Source organism: Gavialis gangeticus, unplaced genomic scaffold (genome assembly GCF_001723915.1).
Source record: "Gavialis gangeticus isolate Ggan-Ray unplaced genomic scaffold, GavGan_comp1, whole genome shotgun sequence".
Taxonomy (NCBI): Eukaryota; Metazoa; Chordata; order Crocodylia; family Gavialidae; genus Gavialis; species Gavialis gangeticus.
This window is the reverse complement of record NW_017729028.1, coordinates 7,756,540-7,769,136: the sequence shown is the minus strand read 5'-3', so window position 1 is coordinate 7,769,136 and position 12,597 is coordinate 7,756,540. Positions and strand designations below refer to the sequence as shown.

General features: G+C 43.8%; 1 protein-coding gene across 1 annotated transcript in view; it reads right to left on the bottom strand.

The window, feature by feature from the left end:
• Positions 1-7,849: 7,849 nt before the first annotated feature.
• Positions 7,850-12,597, bottom strand: part of GRHL1 (grainyhead like transcription factor 1) — a 57,099-nt gene continuing 52,351 nt past the window's right edge. The window contains exons 14-15 of the mRNA XM_019520661.1: positions 11,734-11,798; positions 7,850-9,850 (exon numbers count right to left, since the gene is read on the bottom strand). Of these exons, the coding sequence (XP_019376206.1) occupies positions 9,736-9,850; positions 11,734-11,798 (180 nt within the window). The 3' untranslated portion in view covers positions 7,850-9,735. The remainder of the gene's footprint in view (positions 9,851-11,733; positions 11,799-12,597) is intronic.

Genomic DNA, 12,597 nt, shown 5'->3' with positions numbered 1-12,597 from the left:
AAGAGCTTGCAGTAGAAATAGAAAACCTTGTCAGTGGCCTCCAAGTAAAGCAGCCAAAACTTAACTGTTTTCAAGATTTCTGTACAAAAATATCATAGAAAAATGGTAATTCTGCTCAACCACAGAAAATTCATGTAATTTACTTTTGGTGGAGCATTGGTCACAAGCAGATAGTCTATTATGGGTGTTAGATTGGGCTACAAAGAAGGATCAGAAATGGCATCGCCAGTGCCTATAATGGGAATAATTTAATCTCTGTCACCAATAGCACTGCTTTTATTCTGGTCTGGATGAAGAATTTCTGTTTCATTTGGGTCTCTTTGTTTCTCTTGTGATGGTTCTTGGAAGTCAAATTGTGAATCATCTCTGCATTTTTCATTTGATGCCTCTGCTGTGACCATCTCGCTACTACTGCACAGGTTGTTGTTAACATATTTCAAGTATTCTTCCATCACGTCTGCATCTTTTTCTATTGCAGTCATTAACTCAGCTTTTTGTTTCCTGTTCTGTGCCCCTGACATCCTCTTCTTAGTCCTTGCAATATTTTGTTTCCTTCCAAGTTTCACAACCAGTGAAAATTAAAACAGGCACTCTGGCACACCCTTGGCAAGTGCCATGGCCAGTGAAAATTAAAATGAGTGTCTAGGCTTTGGCCCTGCTCCTGCCACCAAACAGCTACCTCCCTCCCCCAGTGGTACAGCTGTGGTATGCATTACTATTCAGGCAGCTAAGAGAGTTAATGGCTTGTTAATAATGACCCATTATTCTTTACTTCACAGGTGTTAACAATAATTTCCTTTAGCTGCCTGAATAGCAATACTAGACCTGCACTAGCCACCCCACCTGCCTCTGCCTGCAGAGCTGTACCACACCACCAGCACCCCTCTGATAAGGGTGCCCTCAGTAGTCCCCCACACTTCCCATCCCAAGGATTGACTGGGCGTTTCTACAGGAAGCAAACACAGACGGCTCACCCGCCCCTTGGCAAACTGATACTGCTTGAACAAAGAACATGCGAGGGGAAAAAGATCAAGAAGAGCCAGCAGCTGAGAGCATCTCCCCGCCCCTCACCCCACCCCACCCCACTTCTTGCAACAGCTTGAGACAAGGGGTAAAGGATCCCTGACATCCTTTGCACCTCCTTGATGCTGGTTGGAGTGACAGATTGAAAAACACCAGGAAGAGCAGAGATGAGACTGATGTGGATGGAAATGATCTGGGAGGTGGTGGTTGGCCAGATGTGGGTTCAGAACTGATGTAAGGACTGAGGAGAGTGGACCGACTTGGAGGCTGAGGGACGTAACTCACAGAAAGGGAACAGGCAACACAGGGAGTGAGAGCTGCTTCAGCAGAGTCCAAAATCATTTGCCTCAGTACATTTGGCAAGGACAGAGAGCAGGACCAAAATACGTAACCATCTCTTAAAAAAAACAAGCCTGATTTTTTCTACCAGGTCTAATCTTTTTTGGTGTCCAGCTCAGCAGTTTGGTAACTGTTTGGTAGCAGTTTGGTAACTGCCAACCTCACCGTGTGGTGACATGTTAAGCCAAGTAGCAGCAGGTCCATCTCCAATCTTCTGGTTACTGTGAATTCAAATTCTTGTACACTTCCCCTGTGATGGGGCATCTTACACAACACAGGGATGCAGCTACTTTCTTTGGTAGCTGCAACCAGAGGAATGGATTTGGGCAGCTTGGGTTTTGGGTACTGTTAGACTACCTTTTCTCTGTCTAGAATAGCATTGGGGCAGCTGAGTACACACCAGGGAACAGGCTTCCAATCAGCTCTCACAGGACAGCTCTCCATAGTTTGTTCCAACTGCTGGTCAAACAAAAGCCCAAGGTTGTTGACCCATAGCCCAGACCCAAGTTCTTCTGTTTACTCAGGCTATTGCCTGAGGAAGACTGACAATAGTGTGATACTGGAGTTCAATACAGTTGACATTAGTCACTGCAGTGCTTTCTTTGGTATATTTGTGTGTGTCCCCAGAGACCTATTTTATAATTTATATATTGCAAAATAAATAAAGCTTGAGCCACTAAGCGTGCCATCAATGCACAACCTGTGTGCACAGGCAGGGAAATCAATCAGACAATGAAATATAGCCCTGTGCAAACAAGAACCTGAAAGACTGCGGAGGATAAATATTTAAACTATAAAAAAATAAAGAAATAATTTCCACTGCATGTAAATGATGCATAAACTTCCACAACAGGGAAGTCAGGCCTGGGAAAAGCTTCCCCACAATCCATGGCAGCCTGAGGGGTACATTTAGAACTCAGGTTTGTTTGGGTTTTTAAATATATTTTTCAAAATATATTGATCAGTTTAAAAAAAGCAATGGTCTGTTACAATAAAGTTCAAGTTTACATCTCATAGGAGTAGCCAAGGTCCTGAAAGAATGGTTGAAGAGTTCATTCATCGACTCTTTGGGATTTTCTCTGCCTTCAGATTAGGTCCATCACAATTATTCTGCAGGTACAGAGGATTACTTCTGTACGTGCCAACACACTTAAATAATTAATGTAATTAACAAAAGGGAGGTGAGCACAATAGACATCTTTGGAGAGGGACATCACAGAACCAGCTGAGCCCCAGCAGTAGGGCACCACTCATTTCCACACTGCACAGCTCACAAAACCAGCCTGCAATTTCCAATTTTGTGATGTGGCCTTTGACAGGAAGGTTCAAACCTATTTTACAATCTTGACTTGGTGCAGAGTCACTTGGATGGACTGGATGTGTTGAAGTCAGCAGGCCCGGATGAGCTGCATCTAAAGGTACTGAAGGAATTGGCCAGTGTCATAGCAGAACCACTGGCACAGCTGCTTGAGCATTTGGGTCAGGTCCCAGAGGACTGGAAAAGGGCCAATGTGGTCCCTATTTTCCAGAAGGGGAGGAAGGAAGATCCAAGTAATTATAGGCCTGTCAGCATCACCTCTATCCTTGGAAAAGTTTTTGAAAAGATTATGAAGGATCATCATATTTGTGGGAGTCTAGCGGGAAAAATAATGCAGCAGGGAAACCAGCACAGATTTGTAGCAGGTAGATCATGCCTGACCAATCTGGTTTCATTTTACGACAGGGTCACAAAACGCTTAGACACAGGAATAGAGGTAGATGTCGTTTTCATAGACTTTAGCAAGGCCTTCGATACAGTATCTCATCCTATTCTCATAAATAAATTCAGAGACTGTGACATAGATGTTTACACATCCGGTGGGTGACAGATTGGCTTAGCGGTCGCACCCAGAGAGTGGCAGTAGATGGGTCAGTATCGACATGGAAGGATGTGGGTAGTGGGGTCCCTCAAGGTTCAGTCCTTCGACCTGTACTCTTCAATATCTTCATCAGTGGACTTCGATGTGGGTGTGAAGTGTACTCTGTCCAAGTTTGCGGATGATACTAAATTGTGGGGTGAAGTGCACACTCCAAAGGGTAGGGAACAAAATTGCAGGAAGACCTGGACAGGTTGGAAAAGTGGGCAGTACACAATAGGATGCAGTACAAGTGTAGAGTCCTGCACGTAGGATGCAAAAAATATCCAGCACACCTACTGGCAGGAAAGTGACCCTTTCAGCAGCACAGAAGCAGAAAGGGATCTTGGAGTCATAGTGGACTCCAAGATGAACACGAGTCGTCAGTGTGACAAAATGATCAGCAAAGCTAACTGCACTTTATCATGCATCAGCAGATGCATGACAAATAGATCCAAGGAGGCAATATGTCCCCTCTATACGGCATTGGTCAGACCACAGTTCGAGTACTGCGTCCAGTTTTGGGTGCCGTACTTCAAGGATGTTGATAGACTCAAGAGGGTCCAGAAGAGGATCACTCATATGGTTAGGGGCTTACAGGACAAGCTCTATGAGGAGAGACTGAAGAACCTAAACCTCTTCAGCCTCCGCAAGAGAAGGCCAAGAGGTGATCTTGTGGCTGCCTACAAATTCATTAGGGGGATGCAGCAAGGGATCAGAGATGCTCTCTTCATCATGGCGCCTCTTGGGGTAACAAGAACCAATGGTCACAAACTGACAGAGAGCAGTTTAGGCTAGATATCAGGAAAAACTCCACAGTAAGAGTGGCCAAAATTTGGAATGGGCTTCCAAGGGAGGTGGTGCTCTCCCCTACCTTGGGGTCTTTAAGAGAAAGCTGGATAGGCATCTGGCTGGGATCATCTGACCCCAGCGCTCTATCCTGCCTAGGCCCTTCTGACCCTAGCATCTATGAATCTCCAAAAAGCCACTAGAACCCAGTGACGTTTGGTCACTATACTAGTACGGTCTAAATTTGAACTAGGAACCTTGACTACAAACAAACAGCTCAGGATCCACAAACAATCCATTAAACTGCTCTAGTCTTCCATCCATAGTAGTGTAAAGTTCCATTGTTGCAGATCACTGCCCACAAACCCCTCACTCTGCACTTGTCTGAAGTGGAACCAATGCAAACTGGCAGTAAAAGAGGGTGCAAGTTTTGTAATGCTATATATACACACATTCCACGTGGTCCCACCACGTCCCAAAATAATGTGAGGGGAGTGAAACCAGGAATGCAGATCCAATGGCCTTACTCATAATGAAAGAATATGGACACAAGTTCCACAGTTACTCCTATAACCCATGATATTCTGCCACCTTTGCTTCTCCAAACCGAATTTGCACAGTCCCAGGTACCCAGGGGGTGTTTGTAAGGCACACAAGGAGCCCCTTTGGACACAGGCATAACCTGGTGTTTTTGTGGCTAGGGTGGCAATAGTGGCAGCTGCTATTTTTGCAGCTTGAGTTGGTGCCCAGGAATACTTGGACCAGCAGTTTTCAGCTTTTTTTTCCATTTGTGGACCCCTAAAAATATGAAGAGGTGCATAAACCCTTTGGAAATTTCAGATGGAGGTGGGGACCCCTTTAATTGCAAGTCATCTTTCGCAGACTGCTTAGACAGTCTGCAGACCCCCCACGGGTCCACAGACCACATGTTGAAAACCACTGGTTTAGACTACTGCCTTTGGGTGCTCCTTAAAAATAGCCAAGGAGGTTGCTGCACAATAGGAGGAATCTCCAAGTTCAGATTGTGGTTGCACCTAATAAGTAAGCCAGAGCTTGGTGCAGTTTGTGTTAAGAAAATTAAATTCTCTCTCAAAAAAACCAAAATAGAGAAAATTCTGATAACTTTCCCGGCAGCAGCAGCAGCTGCTGCCACCTTCTTGCAAAACACTTTAACACACAAAACACCTTACTCTTTATAAGGCCAACAAGCCATCACTTCAGAAGGAACAGGAAAGACATACTAAAAGCAACATGAGTTTTATTCAACAGCAGCTTTCACTATAGTAGGAAACACATGAATCCTAAACCGGTGACTGCAGACAAAAGCTGGGTTCACTGCAAGTGTCCATTGAACAGAGTGGAGAGAGTACCTGGCTCAGGAGACAGGCTGTGGGTTATGCAGTTGCTCAGACTTACACTCCCCTTGCTTCAGACAGATGAGGTTTGTACTAAACGACATATTGAGCTTTATGGGCAAGCGCCCTGCTTCTCTCACATACCAGAGTCCCTATTAGCTGAGGCACAGGGCAGGTGAAGGAAGGGAGCTCCTATAGGTCTCCTCGTATAGCAAGCTGACAAGTTCATCTCCTTTGGTTTCTCTTCAGCTCATAAATCTCTCTCCTTTCCTAGATTTCTGTGAAGAGGAACATTTACAAGTTTTCAGCCAGTTTGGCACTTGACAGAAAAAGAAGCAACGGTCAAGTTACAGCAAGGGAAGTTTAGGTTAGATATTAAGAAGTATTTTCTCACTAGGGGAGTAATAAAACACTGGAACAGGTTACCTAGAGAGGTGGTGGAGGCTCCATCCTTGGAGGTGTTCAAAACCCGAAAGCTTGGGCTCGGATGATCTAGTTGGGGATGGTCCTGCTTTGAGTGGGCGCTTGATGACCTCCGGAGGTCCCTTCCAATCTTAACTTTCTAGGATTTCACTGAGTCCTAACAAGTCCATCACACATTTGAGTTTGAGTCAAATAGAGGGATAAGAAGGAATTAGCTCATCCAGCCACTGAAGTGAAATTCTGCATAGGTTTCTTTCTATTAGCTGCTCTAGAAATCTAAACAGTGCAGGTCCATCCGGAAACAACAAGAGAACAAATCAGCCATCAAACAAGAACTGGCACAAGGAGTAAAAAACTCAGAGTGATCTTCAGGGCTAGTGTTACTAAGCCTCTATTATTATATTTGCTGAGTTCCCAGATGGTACGAGCCAACTGTGCTTAAGAGTGCCATCAGGCTGTGCACTTTGGCAACTACCATACAGCAGCTCTTCCCTTTGTTCTCGTTTGTAATGGCTACCTTAACAAAAAGACCAAGTGCTTAGAAAATACCTCATTGTAAGTGGCCAACTCTTTTTTAACCTTCCAGTACAATTAAAGAGTGACATTGTCCTCAATTACAGTAGAACTCCAACATTAAAAGCAACGCTGTCCAATTTCTAGGCAGCCAGGGCCACCTGCAGTGCAGGCCACAGCCCAGAAGAGCCAGGCCCCCTTTCAAGGGCAGCCCCGCTCTCTCCCTCCATACAGGCAGCTCCTCAGGCCCACATGTAATGCAGGAAGCCCACCTTTAGCTTGCACCAAAGGCAACCTGGCTCTCTCTCCCACTGCTCATGCAGCATAAACAGCCTAACGCCCTTCCCACTGCGCTGCCCCACCCCTAGGAGTGGGGGTGGGAGCTGGAAGCAGGAACCTGGAGGTCCAGGCTGCTGCCACAAGAGCAAGTGGGCAGAGTGGCAGCTAGCAGTAATGCATGAGCTGATGGTTGGACAATCCTACATTCAAAGAACAACGGAAAAAAATTCAGGCATTACTGAAGTCATTGGAAGTTTTGTTGACTACATCAGCAGAGCCAGGATTCACCCAATGAATCCAGAAGGTCCAAAATGCATACACAGGCACATGGTCTAATGTGAACTATTTGGCTTGAAAGCAGACAACAAAGAACACTAATGCAGAGCACTGTGGTGTGCTTGCTGTAAGAAAACAGTAGCCTCTGCTGTGCTAGGGTTGTATTTTATTGCCCAAAAGAAAAATCAGGAGAAAGAGGCTAGTTTCTTTGTTTTGTTTTTAAGTTGCTTGCCAATCACAGGAGAGAGGCTACATTTAGTTGCATGAAAGAGTCCTAATTAGAAATGGACATACAAAATTTAATGGTTTTGGTTTAAAATACATTTTCAATTATACAATTAAACAACAGCAGCGAAGACGGGAAAAAAAAATCAGTTTCATAAAACGTGCACACAACGGTGCTGCTATTTAAGACCCGTGTCCCAGTGTACTTTAATAGAAAACAATCAGCAATTCAGTTCACATACTTCATTAACAGTAAAAAGAAATAATTGTTCATGTCAATCCTACCTTTACAGAAGCTCTAAATCTACTTCCCTAACCCAAGACTGAATTCCTGTAATAAAGCTTCCATTTTCAATAAAAAAGAAAAAAAAGGAGTATATACTTGTATTTCTACGGGTGTATAAAAATTCTCACCACAGTAGCATTCCTCCCATGTAAATTAATGGCTGGAAGCTTAGATTTCAGTAACATTCTTGCCGTACATCAGGCTTCTGTTTTATTCTTACACTGAGGACTGGTTCAAGGAGATGGCCATGTGTGCAGTCGCACCCATACATGCGCCCGCTGCACTCCATGAATGCTTCTTCCTTTAGGGTTTCAGTTGTATCAGCTGCTTGCAGTCATTTAGGGCTTTTATATATGTGCTGCAGGAGTGGCAAGGGGTGGGGAGCCTCTGAGAGCTGCTCTAATTAAAGTCCCCAGAGCATCATGTGCATCAGCATCCCCCCACTGAAAAATGGCAGCGGGGCGCTTTAACTAAAGCTTGTCAAATGAGCTTTAGTTAAAGTATCCCTGCCGCCATTTTTTACCGAGGGGATGCTGCTACACGATGCTGGAGTCTGCTGGAGTGGCAATTCCCAAGCTCCAGCAGACTCTATTAATCAAGTAAATTGCTGTAATTACAGCACGTCGGAGCAACCTTGCTGCACGCATATAGGTGCCCTTAGACTCCAACACAGAGCATGCAGCACTTAGCAATCCCAAAGAGGTTTTCACACAGTGCAGAGAGATACACAATGTACAGTACGTCAGCAAATCTCAGTACCCATGCTGAACTGAGCTGTAAGGCATTAGTGATCAAAGTAGGCCTGGTGTGGGGAGGCAACAAATTGTCAGAGATCAAAGCCCCTAAAAAAAATAAATGTAATTTAGTGCACATCAGGAATTGAAAACCCTAAACAACTGTCCTTGCTACCAGTTGATAGCTGCTTCTGTCCCAGGCTGCCTCTGCTCAGTTTCTTCTCTCAGTGGTTTGATGCCTCATGGTGCACATTGAGCAAGATGCCCATGCCAGCCTGCACTCCCCACTGTGGTGCCCTGCTGATGTTTTAGCCTCATCCCAACACCCCACCCTTTGTGCACCTGCACAGTCAAGTTTTCAGGATTATAGGAACCATCAGACTATCAGACCATCTAGTGGTCCATGTAGTCCAGGATTCTGTCTTTGGCCAGCACCAGATTCAGAGGAAGGCACAAGAAATCTTAAAAGTAGGCAGCTACAGAATAATGCACCCATAGGGGAAATTTCTCCCTAATCTCCAAGAGATTGCCCGATGCCCAGAAACACAGGCCTTGGAACTCTGCCTTCACAGGTGACTGGTGCTCAGCTCCTCCTAGGATCAGGCTGTCTACAGAAGATACACCAAAGTCATTGCAGGTGGAGAGCACTAGCAAAATAGGCAAGGGAAAACTAATCACAGAAGCCCAAGCCACCACACCTCACTGCCCAGAAGGGACTACTGTAGAGCAGGTGTCATTCATTGCTTTGGTTTAGGAAAACCCTCTCCAAACTCATTATTTGTGCATTTTATGAACATAAAACATATGTTCAGTTTTGGTGCATATTAGGGTTTTTTTTTTTTAAATAACTAGATTAAAAAACTGCTTTCCTGTGTATGGTATCCTTTTAGGTGGGCCTCATTGCGTATATACACAAACACCATCTTTTATATATAATCTATATATTATATATATGATTCATATGTACACATTTACAAACCTTCAAAAATATATTGCACTTATATACAATACAGCTTCATCTCAAATGAGTTCACACAGTAACTTGAGGGAGTTCTTCATAAGCAAGGCAGTTTTACATTTTTAAAGAATTAAAGAGGCAATTTCAGCAACGTCCCTTGGTCAGCAGTAAACATCATGGAGTCTCATCTCCAAAACCCGCATGCAAGTCCCATTAGCATCAATGGGAGTTATGCAGCTGTATCTAGCAGAGAACAGTCCAGGAAAACACTATTAGGCAATAGCAGGCCGAAATGAATATTGAGTCGATAAATAGAATACAAGAGCCATATTACAGGGCTTCCCCCTCCCCCATTCGCTAATGCTTTATACGCACTCTTTCATACCTGATCTTGTTGATCCCTCATGTCAAGTACACTGATCTAGTGAGCATTATTTTGTCCTTTGGGAAGAACAGAAACACAAGTGTATTTATTTCCTTAAACAAAAACAAAAACGATGCTCCAGTCTCTGGAAGAACTCTACTCTCTCAGTTTCTTCTAGAGAAAGCGATTAGTGTTTTACCCTGCCGACTAAATTATGGAAAAGTGTTCATTTGAGACCTTCATTTTAAATTCTCAGGAGGGTCAATAGGGTTAGTCTTAGATCTCAGTGAGAGTGAGCTTATAAGATCCTCCAGCTTCTTCAATCTGTAACTGGAAGGTGTCTTCATTAGAATAGTGCTTCACAATGTTATCATCCATGTTGACCAGGATTCTGGGAAAGTAAAGCAGGGAAGTTATCGCAGGTCAAAATGCCAAAAGCATAAAAGTGTTATTTATTCAGTTAAAAACATGCTTGGATTGTCCAAAATTAACACAAATCTCTAACTCACTCCTGATTCTTTTCATCCTGGTTTAACTGATTTAACCCTGGCTTAGAAGTTGCCCACAAACTGTTGCCCATGCTATACAAGAACTTTAAGGCCATTTTATGGGACAAGGCAGTGCCTGGAAATCCTTTTAAGGGTGATGTGAGGTACTATGCAATGCTACCACTATTAGGTGCGCAAACATGATTCACAAGTAAAACCAGAGATTTCAAAATAGGAATCTGTAATGTTAAAAAACACACCAGTTACGGTCTGAGTTCTTTACAACAGAAGAATTGCTCTATTATGTGTTTCTATAGTCAACAAACAATTTAAAGTTAAGAGCTGCCATTTTCCAAAAGAGTGCCTCGAATCGAACGAAGGGTGCCTCACGTCTAAAGCTGGTTGAGAACCACTGGTCTATTGTATATACCCAAGGTTAACTGTGCCTCAACAGATGGTCTACTTATCAAGACAAGACCTTCAATTCACCGTCTTTACATTTAGTTCTGCTTTAGTAAATTCCACTCATGCGAGCACGTACAGTAATTAAAGATTCAATTCTCTGGCCAGTTCTGCTGATCACAATTCATGAAGGACACTGATAAACTGAAGAGGGCTGAGAATGATTAACAGATTGAAAACTGACTGGAAAGGATCTAGGGGCAAGAGACAGATGATCAAGGGGTTGGAAGGCAAGCCATACGAAGAAAGTTTGAAGGAATTTGTTAGGTTTAGCTTGGAGAAAAGGGGATTAAAGCAGGGACATAATAGCTATTCTCCTAGATTTGAATGGCTTCCATAAAAGAAAGAGCGATTGCTTTTCCCTTGACACAGAGGACAAGACAACAGGCAAGAGAGCAGATTTAGATTAGATTTCAGGAAAAAGATGGTTTCAACCCTAAGAACAGTAGGACCAGCAGCACAAGGATGTAGTCAGGTACCTGGGGCACAGGGGCAGCAGCAGCTTCTGGTTGCTGCCACAACAGCAATTGCACGGCTTCTGGCAGTGGCCACTCTTTTGTCGTTATCTGAGGCTACCCAGGTCGGTGTCTGAGGCAGTTGCCCCATTCACCCCACCCACACTCCATCATTGTGTAGGGCAATGGAAGAAGCTGCCTAGGGAAGTTGTGGAACCCTCCATCTTTCTGGAACAGTTTAAGAACAGCGAATCCTGTATCACTGCAAGGGATTTAAACTACATGGCTCTTAAGGCCCCTTCCAATCTAATTTCATGAAAACATGACTTAGAGTGACAGATTCAAGGAGCTGAAATCTATTTAAGGTTGAGTAGTGACTGAATATAAGGCTACAAATATCCTCATGGATGACAACAGAGGGATCTTCAGTTTAATAGGCTTATGTAAAACAAGTTCTTATGATTGGACCTTGAAACTAAATCAGAAATGAAGTTCCAATTTTTAATAGAGAGAGTAAAGTAACCAGTGGAACAAATTATCACTGTTTGAGGAGTTGTCTACCTCTGGAACTTCTAAAACAAAGCCGGAATATTTCTTGAGATGTGCTCTAGTCCAAACAGGAAGAAACTGCTAGGGCCAGCGTTATACTGGATGATCACAGTAGTCCCTTCTAGTCATACAATTGAGGACTCATGCACACAGATCACACAAGTACTAAATTTGTTCCAAAACTTGTGCTCAGGGATCTGTGGAGGGGGCTTATGAAGGGACATATGAAGCATAGATTTATCTGAAGATCTGACAGCAAATGTAGGAAGTCACATTTTTTCTGTGAAATTTGCTGCAGATGCCCTATAATCAGTACTTACCCTTTTTTACACTTCTTGAAGATTTTTCCAATTTTATCAAAAGGAACGTCATACTTATCCGATATCTAAAACATAAAGAGTAAATACAATCCTTAAACCAGGAAGACTATAGAAGACTTTCACTTTTACTCAAAAAAGGAGTGATAAAAAGGACATAACAATCAAACAGAAGCCCTGCCTTTTAGGTTTGAAGCTGAGGGCCAGATGGTACTCCCACTATTAAATGTTTAAGTGGACTCACATGCCTAAGTGAGATCCTGTTCCATTGTCTGAGCCCCTGAAAACTGGTTAACACAAAGTAGATAGGTCTTTCTTTTGCTTGCTGCTTTTGAAAACTTGCCTTATGGCAGATGACAGCACTTTACAAAAATAGGTGTACTGACTAAGGAGAATAGTTGGGGAAGCACTGAGGTCCTGGACAGCAGGGGAGCCAGGTGTCCAAGAAGAGTGGTTGCTCCTTAAGGAGACGATCCTCCAAGCCCAAAGGGAGGTAATCCCAACACGGATCAAAGGGAGCAGGAGGACACAAAAGCCCCCATGGCTCACCAAAAGCATCTGGGAATGTCTCCTAGCAAAAAGGGAGGCGTACACCCAATGGAAGGGAGGGGCCATCACCAGGGATGACTGTACTGCAGTTGCTCGGGGATGTAGAGGGGCAGTCAGGAAGGCCAAGGGGAAGATGGAACTGGGACTAGCTTCCCAGATCATGGACAACAAGAAGTCCTTTTTTAAATACATAGGGGGCAAAAAGAAGGTACTGGGTAATGTGGGGCCCCTGCAAGACACGCTAGGAAATTTGGTCGTCACACCAGATGACAAAGCTAACCTATTTAACAACTTCTTTGCCTCCATTTTCCTGAGCAG